Here is an 18,446-nt window from a genome sequence, read left to right on the forward strand (position 1 = left end):
GGCAAGCGGTGGAGAGGCCCAGGGACTTGGCCGTAGCCCGTGCGTCCTTGAAGCGCTCTAGATCGCTGTCTGCCATGTCGCCGAAAAGGCGACGGCCATCAAAGAGGATGTTCAGAAAAGCCAGTCGATCTCATCCAGGCGTAGCGTCGAAGGGCTATCGACGTTGAAATCGGCCTACCTAGCGAGTCGGCGATGTGCAGTCCACAGCGTATGGTAAACTTCGCTGATTCTCTCCCCTCGGCAACTGCACGGGAGAGTATGGCTCGGGCCTCCTACGGGCACTGGGGCACCACCTGCACCACCGTATCCCACACAGAGTGGCTATAACGGCACAACAGACATGCAGTGTTTACTGACCGCAGTCCCAAGCTGGAGGAAGAAAACCTCTTCTTCCCAAGATGGTCCAGCTTTTTTGGATTCCCTATCAGGTGGTGCATTGGGGAATGCACCTCTGGATATGGAGGCTTATACCACCAAGATCCCAGGGGTGGGGTGTTTGGAGAGGAAAGTGGGGTTGCACAAGACCGGGCGGTGGCGTCGGGCAATCATCCTATCCACAGGAGCCCCTGTGTTGGGCCTGGACCAGGAGCCCAAAAAGATGTCGGTTAGGGCTTCATTGAATGGCAGCAGGCGCACCGAAGAGCTCGCTGCCGGCTGAAGCACCTCTGTCAGGAGGTTAGTCCTGACTGCCACTGTAGGTTGAGAGCCTTGGCCACCCTACGCAACACCAATGCGTAAGAAGCTCCCTCCTCCGAAGCCACGGTAGGAAGAGACAACATGCCAAGATCTGGGGCAGTATCTAGACCACTGGCTTCTCCCTGTTCCTCTTTCCAGTCCGGGTCGTGCTCCAACTGTTCAGTTAGTGGGTCTCAAGACCCCTCCCAGTCCTCCTCACCCTCCTCTGGTTGCCAATCTGGCCTAATTGGAGCACCAGGGTAGAACAAGGGCACAAAGGTATCCGTCGGCACCAGATCCGGCGCAAATCGATGCCGGTCCGGCTCCATGTCCAGTTCAGGGCGGATACGGGGTCGACACCGGCTAGGGACACAACTGGCGTCGGCTGTGGACGTGGTGCTGGTGGAATCGGCACCGGGGGAGGTGTAATCAGGTCAACCAGCGCTGATCCGGATCCAGGTCTGGATTCAAGGGGACCCTGCGGTGCTGGGGCAGCCGGCGTCAAAGGCCTAAGGCCTCCAGCCGAGTGCGCGGGGCCTGAAGGCACGCCAGCGGAGTTGGGCTGCCCAAACTTAGTATGCATCGCTTCGTAAAAGGTGCAGAGCTGGGCAGGAGTCGCTGTGGGTCCCAGTAAGAGAGGGAAACTCCGAGTCGACCCTTCATATCCCGAACACGGAGCCGCGAGCGGGGGGCGACCAACTGCATCCCTCGACGCGTTAGCCGATTGACGGGGAGAAGTCAAAGAGCAACGATACTTCTTCGACTTCTTCTTGTGCTTCCACTTACCTGAGGAGTGCGAAGACTTTGAAGAAGACTGGTAGTGGTGGCTCCCACCTCCCACGCGACCGGGACCTCTAACTGCGCGGAGCCGACAGCCGGGTATCGAGAAGCTTTCAGGACCGCCCCCGCAAAGACTTCGGATTCATGGTCCGCAGTCGGAGCACAACTCAGAATCATGGTCGCACTCCAGGCAAAACAGGCACAAGCAGTGCGGATCCGTCACGATATCAGCCGGCTGCTGGAGCCGCAAGCCTTTAATCCGGGCATCCCTGACGTGCACCAGGAGTCTAAGACTCAAAAATGGTGTCGACAAAAGTCTCCAAAAAGTCAGTCAAAAAGTGACTGGAGGTACCGCTCTCTCCAGATCTGCACTGGCTGGCACGGAAAAAGAAAGAACTGACGTCAGCGAGCGACGGTGGCGTCTAAGTAGCTGCCACAACGTCACCCTGGCGACCAAGACGCCAACAACGAACGTGGAGCTGACCAACGCCACCTTTCGACGCGCAGGGGTACTGCTGACGAAAAACTTTCTGGATCCAGTCTGACGCCTGGGGTAATTCTAAGGTAAGGTATGTATAACTAGTTGTCTCTTTCAAATATATATATAACAAGGTGTACTAAATAATCAGTGGCTGTATCAGCACCTATATGGATGATTCAGTGAGTGTGTGACTGACTGTATAAGTGCGTGATTAGGAGTATCAGTGAATGTATTTGTATTTTAAACAGTTTTATTGAGGCAGATGTCGCAAACCACAGTGTCAGATGAAAAGAAAAACAATGCCATGTTACAGAGTCTGTGTGTAGGTTGTCAAGTAGCTTAATCCGCATAGTAATGAGTACATAAGACAGACATCTGGGTTGCACCATGCAGCATGAGAACTGTTACAGTAGAAAAACATTTTCTAATAAAGCAATCTACACACAAATTACACAATACCAATAGGTCAGAAAACAACCAAAGAATAAAAAAAAAGGGGACAACAAAATGATAAGTAGAGTGCAAGACTAGTACAGTAAAGCTATCATTATCACAGTAAGTGGTATCCTAGCCAATGATCACATCACCATAAACATATATCCGGAACCTTTTCACCCAGGAAGGAGTTGGACCAGCAGCATGAGGTCGTATAGTGCCGAGTCGTCGAAAAGAGCTGAAAGGTGTGCTGCGTGAGCGTGGGTGGGACATACCCCTGCATAGGTCCGAAGTACCCTAGTATCGGGAACAGCAACGGGTCCCCGCCCAGCAGGCCCCGTCTCCACACCAAGAAAGTAGTGGCCAACAGTCGCAGAGGCACAACCAGTGAGGAAGTGTGGAATGCGGGCCCCAAGGTCTAGCCCACTCCGGTCGGATTGTTGGGATGCAGGGACTGGGAGGGAGCCTCCAGCGTTTTCCGTGAAATGTATTGGCTGTATGGACCCCAAATGTCAGTAGGGCGGGAGGAGGCCGGGAGTTGGTCAGAATACTCCACACTATTCACATTGCAGAATGCCACGCTCCTAAGCCAAGCGGCAACTGAGGGAGCGCGTTTCGAGCACCATAGCAGCGCGACCTCTCTCTTGGCCAGAAGGAGGCAGATAGACGCCAACTTGCGGAGCTTGCGGGGGAATTCGGACATGTAGCCCATCAGTGCAATTTCTGGAAGGACCGATAGGGGCAGCCCCAAGATCTCACCTAGTGTGTCGTGTATTTCAACCCAATAAGAGTGCAGCTTCGGGCAAGTCCAGGCAAGATGAGCGAAGTCTGCCTGGGGGGCATTACATTTAGGACAAGTATGGGGACGATTCGGATCAATTCTGTGAGCCAGCGCAGGTGTGTGATACAGCCTACGTAGGAATTTAAAATGAATAAGTTTGTGTCTGCTGTTCATAGAAACTTCCCCGGTCATGGCACAACATGCGCCCCACTGGTCGTCAGTTATCTGAATGCCCAGATCCAGTTCCCATGCGGCCCGCACCGCCTCGTCCGACACAGGAAGGGAGGACAGGCAGAGTTTGTAGAGTTTGGACACAACGTGAGCCCCTGAAGAGGTCTGGATGATGTGTGTGAGAGCCAAAGTGTCCGCGGGCGGCAACGGGAAAGTGGGGAATGTAGCCCGCAACAGTGCCCTCAGTCTCGCAAACACAAACGTGTCCATAAAAGTGCGGTCGGTGAAGCGGGGGTCTTCAGAAATAGAAAGAGCGTGGCCGTCAGGGAATAAGTCTCCCATAGTGTGCAGTTGGTACTTAGCAAGTGTACGACTAATCAATGTCTCGCCCGTAATGGGGAGCCAATGCGGGTTGGGAAGTGGGAGTGCTGGGGAGTATAGTATGTCTACGCGCAGCAAGCGTCTGAGTTTGTCCCAAGCCCAAGTCGTAGTAGTGAGAGGGAGTATGTCGTGAGGGTCGCGGGGAAAGCCTTTGGGAAGCACGGCATCCAGCGACACAGGGAGCGCCGCGTCTGCCTCAGGTTTTAAATGTTGAATCCTGGCATCTGGGTGGTACCAGGGGTGGGAGTATCAGTGAATGTATGGGTGAGTCGGATGGTGTCTAAGTGGCTGTATGTGTTGATGAGTGGGTATGTGAGTGGCTGTATGGTTGATTGATTGGGTGTCTAAGTACCTGAATGGGAGTACGAGTGTCTGTGTGGCTTGGTGAGAGAGTATGTGACTGCCTGCATGGATGAGTGGGTGAGTGAGTCAGTGGAAGGGGTGGGTGGGTTAGTGATTACGAAGGTGAGGGGCTGTATAGGTGACTGAGTGTGTATATGGGTGTGTCATGAGTGAATGAATGCATCAGTGGTATATGGGTGAGTAACTGTATAAGTGAAAGGCAGTATAGGTGAGTGTTGGAGTATATGAGTGACTGTGTGAGTGAGGGATTATGATGGTGGCTGTATGGGTGAGTGTGTACTTATGTCGGTGACTGTATGGGTGAGTGAGTATGTGTTAGTATCTGTATGAATGAGTGAGTGTATAACTGTAAAGGTGAGTAAATGGCTGTGTGAGTGATCTCTAGGTGAGTGAGTAGGTCCGTGAGTAATTGTATGAGTGACTGACAGTGTGAGAGTGGCTGTATGGGTGTATAAGTGGATATATCAGTGGCTGTATTAGAGAACGAGTTAGTGTATGAGTGGCTGTATAGGTGACTGAGCGTGAGTGTGTGTGTAGACCCATGAATCAGAGAGTGGATGTGTAAGTACTGGTATGGGTGTGTCAATTGTTTTGAGAATGGTAGTGTGGAAAGTTGGAGTGGGTGTATGAAAGGTTATATGGGGGTGTGAGTGAGTGCGTCAAAGATTCTGTGGACTATGTCATCAGTGATGTCACTGACCATGTCATGAGTGATGTAATATGTAAGGTCGTAAGAAGTGCAATACGGGGGCGTAAGTTATATATGACTCTGCTAACTAGAACGGCTGAATTTCTCTTGTTTTATATTAGTAAAATCTGACCCTAACTATAACGTCCTTGTAACCTTTGTTTTTGTAGTGAATATATATAGATATCTATCTATCTATCTATCTATCTATCTATCTATCTATCTATCTATCTATATACGTAAACAGCCTGCCAGTGGCTCAGTCGAACCAAAGTCAAAAATAGAAAGATGCACCTCCAGTGGGCCCACATTACTGTCAAGCTAACTGATGAAAACAGCCACAATAGCCTATTGGTAAATGTCACCAACTGGCTTCTCTTCTCATCATGTGTTCTCCTATATATACACATTCCTGCATACATAAGAGAACACATGACGCACATGATGAGAAGAGAAGCCAGTTGGTGACATTTACCAACAGGCTATTGGTGGCTGTTTACGTAAGGCATCTCCTATTGTTAATTTGTAAGCTACAACATCTTTTAGTCTGTAGTTTCCATACACCCCTACATTTAATTCCTGATTTAAACAGATCAGGGCCCTGGCTAAGGAATGTTTCAGAGAGGCCTTAGAAGATTTGTTCAACATGGGTGTTGTAGAAATGAGGGATTTCTTTTTTGTGGATATGTTCAAACGCCAACCTGATATAAAGGAAAGGACCATTTTGTCTAAAACCCAAACAGACACTGTGTCATATAGATCCCACCATGCCCAAGTCCACCTGTGAACCACACAGTACCCTATAGGCACAACATACATCGTACATGGGAGGGCAGGACACAATAAAGACAAAGGACTCTAGTTATGTGAAAAGGATGGTCTTTACTGGGGAAAACAGGAAGGCAGCCACCTAATAGGAATATAATTTAAAAGGTCTTTGCCTCAGATCTGGAATCATGGTGCCACTGCTGTGAGTCACAGCATAGCATGGTTTAAGGGCGTGGGAATTGTCCTCACTCAAAAAGAAGGTACACTTTGGGTTGTTTTTTGACATGGGAACACAGTTCTCATGTTGGCAATGTCAAAAATATCAAAAAACAAAGAAGGGAGTGAGGAGATACATCAGTCGTGGACTCAATCTGCTCTGTAAGTTATGAAAAAAACAAAAAGAGACCACTCCGAATTTACAAAATAAAGTGCCTAACCTTCCAAAAAGTGAATAAACCCAAGTGAACCGTTTGGTTACTATCAAGGGAAAGCAATAACTTTTTTTTAAAATAACCCTCACCCACCAAAAGGTCCCTTGGTGGCATGCTTCATCATCGGATGATTCCCGCCCCGCTGCAGGACGGGGCCTGTTACGACCGATGAATACGTGGGAGCACTATGGAGTGAAGTGGAATATGTGTATTGGTATGAGAGTGAAAGGGTCACGAAATAGTGAGTTTAAAAAATATCTGGCTTTATGGAAAAACTAAACTTTAGTGCTCCCTATAGCTGGTATTGATGAAAAACAAGGAAAAAAATTAGGAAAAAAAAACTTTAATGAGCAGCTCCCTCGCTGGTCGACATGTTTCGAAGCCTACCCCTAAGCTTCTTCTCCAGATCCAAATACAATGATCCCTGATACCACTCTGACTAATGCGTAGTGCTGTTAGCCTATTTTGTATATCACTTTAATATATTTCTGTGCAAGACATTCGTTCGATACCTACTTGGTAATATTCTTTATTACAGTGAATATACAATTTCCTAATTTTGACAATATTATAGGTTTCCTAATTGGACCCCATGAGCATCAACACAGGAGGGGAGGAGCACTTGTAGTCAAACATTCGTCAAAGCATCTCTCTCACCCATAGAACACTGCCTGCCAGTGGCTCCGTCGAACCAAAGTCAAAAATAGAAAGATGCACCTCCAGTGGGCCCACATTACTGTCAAGCTAAAAATACAGGGTTCCTCAGGAAAAGCCCAAATATAGTTTTCCAAAGTGATGTTGAGGTTTTTGTTCCAAAACGGTAAACCTTAGAAAGAGTCATTGTAAAGACCTACCGCCACAGCTTTTTGTGGCAGTGATTCTTTACACTATCTCTACTAGTTTGGGACTGAGTTTAAATGGTTTACATGTTTGTTTTTGCCCCCAAGACTATAGCTGAATTACAGAGCCACACGCCTACAAAAAGCTGTTTCAGCAAAGGTCTGAAATATTACCATCACTCTACAACTAACTTAGGATCTAAACAAGTGTGTGAGAGGATGCAATGGGAACTTGCATAGAAAAATAATTATATCACATTCTGACATGGCAGGGGCTATACAATTATTATATTAAGATTATAAATTCCTCTAATTTTTGCTGCCTTCAAACTTTCAATTGCTCTGGGTACCCAAACATCTAGTAGAACAGCAACTCACCACCATTCACAGCTATCAGTCCAATAATCTGCACTTTCTTCCTTCTTGGCAATATATAATGCAAGTGCCACCTTGAACAGCATAGTTGCACCTGCAAACTATCTACCAGTGGTGCACCCTCACCTACTCCGGCTGATCTTAAATGGTCCATTTTCAATTTGCAGGGCAAGTACAATGATCTGAATCAGTTTCTACTCCACCCCAAGATGGATTTTCAATGGAAGCTACGCCATGTAACAGCAACTACTTACTGCTCAATATTTCTGCTCTGCATACTCTGCTGCTCTTTACTATCTTTAACCTGCATAATGTTTAAAACAAATTTGCAAATGCCCACAACCATGTCTGTTTTCAAAACACATACCTTAGCAGTCAATAAAATTCCAATCACGTTGTTACTGGCTTAAAATGATCATGCCCTCATGATTAATTTCTGGAATATTACTATTATTATGTTATTTTTAAAGCACATCTATCACTGTAATGGAGATTGTAGTGTCAATGAGAATACCTTAGTACGGAAGGCAAAAACACTAACTGGGTAGTTGCTGCATACTAAACACAGACTGCACTAAAGCTTTTCTTACTGAAAACATTTTTGCGAGACAGGGAGAAAATGAGGGCCTGGTAAGGTCAGAAAGAATGGGAGTGGATAGGAGAAACTCAAAGCCATGCTTACTGCTTCTGGTTTCAGCTGCAAATCATTATAGTCTAATTGCAGAAGAAGTAAAGTCCCAAAAGATGTTCAATTGTCTAGGGCTATCAGTTGTATTATAATGGGACAATTATTGCACTACCCCTGCCACTCCATGTGACTGTTGCCTCCTAAGACTACAAGTAATTGATTGCCATCATAAAACAAATAACGTGAAACGACCTACTCTCTGAGTTGGTCCTTGGCAGTCTCATTTGTGGACCGTGGCTGTGGGTAGTTGGTGAGGGAGATAGAGGCATTGGGTCCAGCCAGCAGCTTGTAGATGGCGTTGTCGGCCAAAAGAAGAGCAGAGGCAGAAGAATGATAAGCTTGGTTATTGAAAAAGGCGGTTATTATGGTGGTGCTACCAAGATCAATAAAAGAGGCTGCAGCCACACAGTGCTCATTGAAGGCCCCACCTTCCTCTGAGGCCTTTCCAATAATATATTCCTCCAAGTCACCTGGAAAAAAAAGACTACATGTAAATGTGACACATTTTCAATACAGCTAAACAATGTAATCTGATTTATTTATAATATAACGCATCTTTATTGCCACACCATTCCTCTCAGCTGTAAAATTCTACCCTCTTCCCAGATCATAGGTGTCCTGTTAGTTAATGGCAGGACTGAAACCTGCTTTGCAAGACTGTACTCCGATGCCTGTCTCTAGCCTGCCATTTCATATTTGTTCTTACAGAGCAAGGATTATGTTACTTACCCTGTAAACATCTGTTCTTGGCTTGTAGAGCTGTAGATTCACATACTTTGCATACTCCAGTCATCTAGTTTTGGGTACGGATGTTTTCAAGTTGTTTTCCTTCTAAGACGTCTTTTCCAGTCATGAGGTAAGGTGACTCCTCCTTTCGGTGATGGTGCGCATGGGCATCGACACCATTGTTAGATTGTTTTCCCGCAAGAGGTTGAGAATGGAGTAAGTTTAGTACAGAGATGTCCATGTGTATATAATGAAAGTAATAAGAACTGCAATAACCACTGGTGTCCAGGGAGGAGGGAGAGCGCCTTTGAATCTACAGCTCTACATGCCAAGAACAGATGCTTACAGGGTAAGTAACATAAGCCGTTCAAGGCATGTGTGCTGTAGATACACATGCTTTGCATAGATTGTATAACAGCTTTCTTCCATTGCGGTAACTAACTAGTGGGTGTTACAGTTTGTTTGAAAAAGTGTTCTAGCACTGCTTGTCCTACATTAGCTTGCTGACGTGCTAATACATCCACACAATAATTTTTTTTTGTAAATGTGTGTATTGTAGACCATGTAGCTGCCTTACATATGTCAGCTATGGGAATGTTGCCTACAAAGGCCATATGTGCTCCTATTTTGTGAGTAGAATGTGCTCTTGGAGGTATAGTTAAAGTTATTTTAGCTTTAATGTTACAAGTTTGAATACATTTAACAATCCATCTAGAAATACCCGATTTTGAGATAGGATTTCCTTTATGAGGTGGAGCAAACGCAACAAAATGTTTTGAGTTTTGCAAAAATCGTTTGTTCTATCAATATAGTAAAATAGTGCTCTTTTAACATTCAATGGGTGTAAAGCGCTTTTTGCTACTGTGAGAAAGTGCCCTCTTTCTTGCATGGTATGCCCCCACTTGTTGCTGAATTGTTGATGTTCTTTGACTGAGTGTGCCCTGGGCTCCTGCTAATCAGGTACCCAGGGCCTATGTTTCTTCCCCAAAACTGCATTGAAACCTAAACCCAACTGGCATCTCTGGCCACATGTCAGCCCCTGGTAAATGGTACCACAGGTGCCCAGGGCAATGTGACCAGAGAAAGCCTCTAAGGGCTGCAACACTTATTGTGCCACCCTTAGAGGTCCTGTACCCTGACACTCACACACTGCCTTTGCAGGCTGCTTGTCTTGGCGAAGAAACAAAGAGAAGAATCGACATGGCACATATCCCTGTGTCCCATGCCCATAAACCACTGCCCTGGCATACATCAGTCACCTCTCTAGCTCGGTGCCCTATGTAAGTGGTGAGGATACAGGAGCATGAGCCCTGTACCCCTACAGTGCCCAAGTCCATTCCTGGGCACTGTAAGTGCAGTGCTGCCATTAAGAGTATATGGTGCTGGGAGTTTGTCATTACGAACTCCACAACACCATAATGGCTACACTGAAGACTCTGAAGTTTGGTATCAAACTTCTCAGCACATTAAACCCACACTGATGCCAGTGTGAGATTTTATGTAAAATGCACAGAGGGCATCTTACAGATGCCCCCTGAAACTCGACCAACTTCTAGTGACCTGACCAAGTGGCTGCTTAGGCTGCCACCAACAGACATGTTTCTGGACCCCTGGGTCGAGAGCTGCTGCTCTCGTGGCCTGAAACAATGCACATCCTGGGACGAAGTGCTAAGCCTCCTCCCCCAGGATGGGCAGAGTTCACGAAGGTGAAGCTTCAAAGGCATGCCCCCTTTGTGAGCCCTTTCCAGAGCATTTGCTGCTTTCAGTAACTGGTCCCCACTGGTTCTACCCCCCACTTTGGGCGGGAGAACCGGCGGGAAAAACAAGTGAGGAAGAGAGGTGTGCCCACCTCTGCCAACTCCACCCCTCAGGTGGGGAAGGCGAGGTGAAGCACAACCTCGAGTCCCTGCAATCTTGAGGATGGGGGACCCAACCACCAGGCACAGGTTCCTCCCCCCCTCCCACTGGAGTGTGGCAGAATAGGGGGTGTAGCCACCCCAGGGAAAGGACCCATTGATCCCTGCCCGTACCTACTTGTAACGCCCCTAAATTTAGTATTATGGGGGCACCCTGAACCTTGCTTCCACAGATCCAGCAACAACAGAAAAAGAAGATAAGAAGAAGGACCGAAGAGCCGTGCCGAGCTAACAAGAGGACGATGCCCACTGACTTGGCCCCAGCCCTACAGGCCTGTCTCCCCTCGAACCTGCTCCTGCGAAATCCCGGTGTGTTCTGCAGCCAGCAACCTCAAAGACCCCGGAGGACTTGTCTGCCTTCACTTCAAAGACTGAATCTCCAGTGAACACCGGACTTGTTCAAGCAGCAACCCCTGGCAGCAGCCAGGGACCGCGAATCCTGCCCACTCTGCACCCGCCGAACCCGACCCGAGCTGGAGTGGAAAAACACCACTACGAGGTCACCCAGGCGATCCTAACCCGAGATCCGGTTACCCCTGACCTACCTCAAGCCTCCAGATGACGCCTGCAGCCTTAATCCAGAGGACCCACCCTACCACGACCAGAGCTGGTAAGAAAATCCACCGTCCCAAGGCACCCCTGCACCCAACGCCCTTGTGTGCCCAAACCAAAGGTGCCGAACCAACCCCGACATCCCAACTTACCCTTCGAAGTGGTGGTCGCACCCAGAAGATCCTCGTACCCGAGCCTGCAGTATTTCTTTGTAACGGAGGTTCTCAATTGAAAACAACAGGGCACTCAACCTCAAAACAGCACCCTGCACCCGGCTGTCCTGGTGCCACTGAGGGTACACCTTTGGTGCTACTTTGGTCTCCAACTTGCCCTGAGATAAACCCTAGGAGCTTTGTTCCCACAACCTCGTGGCCTGCTTGCCAGCAGCCACCAACCGGAGACCCCCTAACCTCCATAGGATAACATTGGGTAACAACACTCTGCACCCGGCCGCCCTAGTGCCGCTGAGGGTGCAATCTCAGTGCATCACTGACCCTGGGGGACTCCTGAGTCTAACCCCAGAACCTTAACTCCCACAGTCAATTACTTACCTGCAAACCGATAACCTGTTTTTCCTCCATAGGATAACATTGGCAATTTTCCTTCCAAAAAACGACTAAGTGTGGAGTTTTGAAAACTAAACATATTCTTTAAAAATCGTACAAATAACCAAAACGTGTTTTCTCACCTGTTTGCAGGACATGTTCCAGTGCTGAATCTAGGCCCCTTTTGTACCGCTTTGAATCTAGGCATCAAGCATTGATTTAGAAAAAGTAACGCAAAAGTAACTTACCTGCAATTTGTTGAAAAAGTCTATTAATTTCAATCTACAGCTCCAAAAAGTTTTTAAGTGTGGAGTTTTGAAATCTGAAAATATTCTTTAAAAATCGCATGAATAACAAAAACGCATTTACTCACCTGTTTCCAGGAAATGTCCCAGTGCTGAATCTAGGCATCCAGCACTGAGTTAGAAAAAGTAACGTAAAAGTAGCTTACCTGCAATTTGTTGAAAAAGCCTATACATTTCAATGTACTGTGTTTGCAGAGTGTTGCAATCTACTACATTAACTACAAATAAAAGCAAGTACAATTTCTAGTGCATTTTCGAACTGTATTCAATCAAGTAAATTATTACTGAAAAGTAATCAATTCTTACCTGTGCCAGGCTTGCTTGGTTCTAAAAATAAACAACTGTATATTTTTTTAAGCAAAAACAATTGGCATACAGTTCAGTTATTGAGTGTGTGAATTCATTTGCTGACTGAGTGGGTACATCAAATGCTAACACTGTCCTCTGACACTGCCTTACTGATCCACCAAGCTACCACAATTAGAGAGTAAGGTTATATCTAACTTTAACCTCAACCTACCTCTGGGGACACTTGGACTTTATACACACTATACCTCACTTTGGTGTAGTATATATAGAGCTAGTTTCCTACAGCTACTGAATCAGGTTGAAGGAAGAACACAGGTAGCTCAACTGATTGGTTAATATGAAAAGCAGAAACAACTTTGGAAGGAATTTGGGGTTTGTATGAAGCCCTATTCTTTCTTTATGAAGTTGAAAGAAGTTCTTCTGAGGTTAATGCCTGTAACTCACCAACACGTCTCAATGAAGTGATAGCAATTAGAAAAGCAACCTTCCATGATAGAAATTGTAAAGGACAATTGTGTAATGGCTCAAATGGTGGACCCATAAGCCTTGTGAGGACAATGTTAAGGTTCCAGACAGGTTGCAGGTGGTACCCTGGGTGGTATTATTCTTTTAAGACCTTCCATAAAAGATTGAATTACTGGAACTTTATATAATGATAAATGTTGTCTGGTCTGTAGCTATGCAGCTACTGCAGCAAGGTGTAGTCGAATCGATGTGTAGGCTAAGCCAACTGGCGGTAAATGCAACTTATAACAAATAATATTTTGTACAGACACATCTAGCGGATCACGTGTGTTATTACGATATATAACAAACTGTTTCCTTTTTGCTGCCTAACGGGATCTAGTGTTAGGTATCCTTGCTTCTTTAAGAATTGTCATACAATCTGGTGGTAATTTAAGGTATCCAAACACGATAAGGAGCCAAATCGCTAGGGGGAGCTCGTTGTCGTTTGGATGTCCGATTTCGCCATGGTTCTGTGTGTGAAGGTTAGAAGTGAGGTGCAACTTTTGGTGTGAAACGCCTGACAGCTCTGGTAGTGTGTGAACCACAGTTGACAAGACCATGTGGGAGCCAGTAGAATTAATGTGTGTGATGCCTGCCTGAGTTTCCGAACCAGAAATTGAAGGAGAGGGAGAAGCGTAAAAGCATAAGAAAATATCCCTGACCAATTCATCCATAGGGCATTCAATTTGGGTAGATAGTGTGGGAATCTGGAGGCGAAGTATAGGCATTTTGAGTTCTCAGCTGCGGCAAAGAGGGCTATGTGGGGGGAATCCCTATTTTTGGAAGTATGGAAGGAGAACTTGGGGATGAAGTTTCCATTCATGGACTTGTTGCTGCATCCTGCTGAGGAGGCCAGCAAGCTGGTTGTGCATGCCTGGAAGGTGTGCTGCCAGGAGATTATTTTTGTGATATATCGCTGTGAGAAGTTGGCCTGATGTGCAGTGCTCACTATTCTAGTGATCACTATATATCAGTCCAAACAACCCTTATTGATGATTGGTTGTAAGTCAACCTTATAGACCAGCTATCCTAGTAGCATGGATACGAGCAGTCTAAGGCTAAGACTCTAGAGGGCGTGTTAAGCCAGCTGTTTTACCATCACATTACCCCTTGAACACCCAGTGAAAGGACACCACACAAGTGTTATGAAAATAAACAGTGTATTTATTAGAATCACAACAACCCTGTACTCTTTATGAGGACAGGGTGCTAGGCACACAACAAAACTCTTACGAAAATACTTAAGTTAGCACGTTATACACAAATGCCCGAGGGGCACGAAAAACCATATACTTTAAAAGTGGAATGCGAATTACTAGCAGGTAAGTAACAGTTCTAATAGGCTTTGGAATCGCTAGGACTGGACTAGGGAATCGTTAGATTACTACTAGGAGACCTAGGGGACTCGGGTGCAGAGTGTGCACTCTCACGCGGGATGCGGGACAAAGTCTATGGAGGCTAGTAAGGGCAAAGTTAGTGTTCACGGGCGAACCCGACCTGGTAGGAAGAAAACGACAGTGGATCCTGACCCTAGGATAGTGAGGCTATGCTGGGACACCGAAGTGCCGAAGTTACCTAGCCCAGGGGCTGCAGCTGCATAGGTCTGAAAAGACGTCGGGGATCTTGTTGCCGGACCAGGAGCCTGGAAGGTAGAAGTTGCTGGCAGGCGACCAGTGAAGAAAAGTTCGATGGATCCAAGCCTGGATCAAGGAAGAAGAAAACCTGAAAGCAGAGGGGACCAAGTTCTTGAATCACTAGCCAGTGATTAAGTGGGCACCAGGATGGCACCGGGCGAAGTCACCGCAGTCAGGTGAGTGGGCGCTGCTGGGCTCTGCAGTCTCTCGGACCAGGAGGCGTTGTCGGCGACCAGGATGGAGGTGCGAGCTGTCCCACGAAGGTTCTTGCTGTCGACGTCGCTGGACCCAGGATTGGGCAACAAGTCTTGGCAAATGCAAGGCCCACGCGGTGGACCTAAAATGGCGTCTTGGGCGGACCAGGAGGGTCCAGGGTACTTCTCCGATGGAGGGAAGCAAGGGCCAGTCTGGAGCAACCAGACCAGCAGCAGAAATGTCGTCGGGCGTCGTCAGGAAGGCCACAAGCCAGCGGGCTAGTAGCCAAACAACGCGGTGAGCAGCAAAAAGCAGAAGGGCCCCACGCAGATCGTGGAGATGCTGGGGGGCTGCACTTCGGTGCTGGAGCTGCTCAGGGTGGGGGCTTCTCGGACCCCAAAGCACTCACCAGGAATTCACTCGGCGGGCTTGCTGGAAAGAAGTCGTGCAGTCTTGAAGATGGCCGGTCCCTCGAGGTCTCATCACACCCACGAATCTCAGCGTGACTGATGATGCAGGTAGAGGTCAGAGGTGCCAGGGAAGCCGGTTCTCGTCGAGCTGGGCAGTCTTGATCCGGAGGAGAGACTTGCAGCAGACCGCAGTGTTCTTTGGATGGTGCCTGCAGATGCAGGGTGACTACTCCTTAGTCACAAGGGAGAAATCTTAGGAAGAAGTCTTGAGTTCCTTTCGTGGAAAGTAGTTTCAGGATTCAAAGATGATCTGATTTGGAAGGGGGCCAGTCTCTACCTTTATCCTGTAAAAAGGGGCTGGCACGCGACTAAGTCCTGCCCTATGGGTGGGACTAGGAGGGGGGTGGTTACACCCACTTCCTTGGCGGGCTTTTCCCCAGCACAGGGTCTGGAGTGACCCTGGAACTGGTTCCAGCCAGCCTATGCACAGTGAGCACCGGGGTGCCACGTGCAGTCACCTTCCTCTAAAGCCCTGCCTACTTACAATACACAAAACCCTGTCTGGGATGGTGCTGGCACCGCCCCTGGCAGGAAACCCTTTGTCCTTATCTCCTGCTCTGGGAGGACTCCCAGCAGCAGGAGGGCAGACTTGTGTCTCGGTGGCAGCATCCATTTTGTGGATGCTAAGGCTCTGTCTGACTTTAACCGGGGTTAGGGGTTACATCCATGTCGTGTCCCTCTAGAAGGGTGGAATGCTAACCCCGTCGCCAGAATTGGCGAGGGGTTAGTATTCCAATTCGTATGACACCTTACTCGACATGTTTTGATAAAGCGATACCAGAGTTGGCACATAACCGCGAGGATTATAATGCACTTAAGAGTATATGGTATGCGATATCATGGAAACGGCTAAGGGATGGATCCCGAAAGCCGCAGACAGGCTCAGCTCATGCCAGAGCACCATCTCACACGATTCCAAGCACTCTGCCTTCAGGATTGTTAAGGCCTGCCATAGGAGTGACTGATAGGAGATCTATGTGTCCATTTTAGGGTTAGATATAGGTATACTATCTCTAAAGCAAAGGGTGAGTACACCACCTTGCCCCAGCTGTCGTGCAGCCAGTTGTGTCAGATTTGGATGGCCAGCCAGGGGTGGCATAATACATGCTGCAGCCCCTGGTAGGCCCTGGGTACACCTATGCCCTGGGTACCTAAGGTACACTGTACAGGGACTGATAAGGTGACTCAGTATCCAATTTCGATATGTACCTAAGGTACATGGAATCCATTTTACAGAGAGAGCAGTGGGCCTGAGGTCCTGAATAGCAGGGCCTCAGGTCAACTAAGTCAGAAAACCAGCAAAACACCAGGCAAAAAGTTGGGGGCAACCATAGTCAGGGATCAACCTTCCTACATAACCCCCCCCCAAACGAAAGGAGATAAGGCTATCCTTGTCCAGGTAAGCCTATATTGCCTAAGTGGCCATTTAAGGAAGTACCAGCACTGGCATGGTTACCCCCTATGTCATGGTCCACTAAGCAATCCCTCACCCTAAGGGTGTCTGAGGGTCTCCACCATAGGGAATCTCTACCTGTGGTGTGTTTTGTCAAAGAAAAAGGCTGGTGCTGAAATGGAATACTGAAGTGAGGCTCCACTAATTTTGGGCTCAGCTTCCTCCAATCATTTTCCACCAAAGAGGCCTTTCTTTCCAAGACTGAGTTGTTTTGGGCTCTCAGGGTCAACCTCTGGCTACCTACAGCTGGAGGTTGGGTCCCTCTGTTTGGCTTACTGGAGGGACAGGTCAGGTCTGGGGCCCTCAGGTCCCAGGTTTGGCTGTGCCCAGCAGTGTCCATCTGGGGGAGGTCCCTAACTAATTTTAAGGGGGATCCCTCAGGAGTGTGTTTTATTTTCACTTGGCTAGTACTACTAGCTTCAGTGCCCTTAATCTGTTGATTGGGAGATTCTTTTGGACAGGGGGCCCTTTGGGGTCCAACACTGGCCTCCCTGACCTCTACAGCCCTGGGCTGACTGAGGCAGGGTAGAGAGGGGCAGGTTACCTGCTCCAGACTGGGTCCCACCTTGGAAGGGTCCACTGACATCAGGGGTTCTGCCAGGCTAGGCCTGACTACCTCTGTGGCAGTTTCTTCACAAGGGGTCAGATCAGTTCCCTGAGGAGGCTGACCCTTTCCTAAAGTCTGGTGGGAGGGAGATTTCTCTTCCTCCTCAATACTCTCTGTCTGAGTGGAGTGATCCATAGTTTCAGGCTTCACAACACTATCATCTGTCTGAGTTTGAGCTGTGGCCATCACAACTCTCCCAACCTTTTCAGGAGGGGGCTCAGTTTGGGTGTGGGCTGTGACCATCACAGCCTTGACAACCTGTTCTGGGAAGGAAGTTGTCTGAGATTGGGTTGTGACTGGCACAACCCTCCTGACCTGTTCAGGGAGGATATCTTGGACTGGGGCTGTGGCTACCACTGCCCCACTACCCTTACCATGGATGTTCACCATTCTAGAATGGGTTTCTTGCTCTACTTCAGCCCAGGCTGAGAGCTCTAAATCATTCCCCAGTAGGCAATCTACAGGCAAGTTTGGTGACACTGCCACTCTCTTGTGGCCAGTGACACCTCCCCAGCTGAGATTGACCACTGCCATGGGATGATCTCTCTGTACTCCATCAATATTGGTCACCTGGTATGTGGCACCAGGTAAAAGTTGCCTTGAGGGGACTAGACTCTCAGTCACCATAGTGATGCTAGCCCCTGTATCTCTATAGGCCTCAACTTTTATACCATTGATGAGGGGCTCCTGTCTGTACTTGCCCAAAGTGTTGGGACAAGTGGTGAAGTTGGCAAACCCCATGCCAGTTTCACAGACAAGAGTATCTAAGTTTGGGGACCTGGTTAGGCCAGAGTCCCCAGGAACTCCCAAAGTAAATGCACCCAAATTCTTGGGGGCACTCCCACCACCTGGGGGATTACTACTAGTAGTAACAGGAGGTTTGGGAATGTTACTTGGGGGTATGTTTTCCTTATTGTTATTCTTTGGGCAACTGCTGTCAGTTTTTAAATGACCCACCTGTTTACAGGGATAACAATAAGGTTTCTTCTGGTTGTTGGAAGGATTCTGGGACCCACCCCCCTCAGAGGATTTTTGGGGCCCTGATGTGGTTTGATCTTGAGATTTATTCCCACCCTTCTCTTGAGGCTTGGTTGATTCCTTTTTCTGGTCACCACCTTGGTTCTTGGGCCTAATCCTGGTTCTGACCCACTTGTCTGCCCTCTTACCCAATTCTTGTGGAGAGGTCAGATCAGAGTCTACCAGGTGCTGGTGTAATAACTGGTTCTGACAATTATTTAAGACTTGCTCTCTCATAATAAGATTATATAATCCTGTGAAGTCAGTAACCTGGCTACCCAGTAGCCAGCCTTCCAAAGCCTTAGTGGCACAATCAACAAAGTCAGACCAGTCCTGAGACTGAGTTTTCTGGGT

At 47.8% G+C, this 18,446-nt stretch overlaps 1 protein-coding gene across 1 annotated transcript in view; it reads right to left on the minus strand.

Moving 5' to 3' along the window:
• Positions 1-18,446, minus strand: part of ABCA3 (ATP binding cassette subfamily A member 3) — a 633,557-nt gene that overhangs the window by 135,006 nt on the left and 480,105 nt on the right. The window contains exon 20 of the mRNA XM_078663005.1: positions 8,053-8,326. Within this exon, the coding sequence (XP_078519131.1) occupies positions 8,053-8,326 (274 nt within the window). The remainder of the gene's footprint in view (positions 1-8,052; positions 8,327-18,446) is intronic.

The sequence above is a fragment of the Lissotriton helveticus genome, chromosome 10 (genome assembly GCF_964261635.1).
Source record: "Lissotriton helveticus chromosome 10, aLisHel1.1, whole genome shotgun sequence".
Classification (NCBI taxonomy): Eukaryota; Metazoa; Chordata; class Amphibia; order Caudata; family Salamandridae; genus Lissotriton; species Lissotriton helveticus.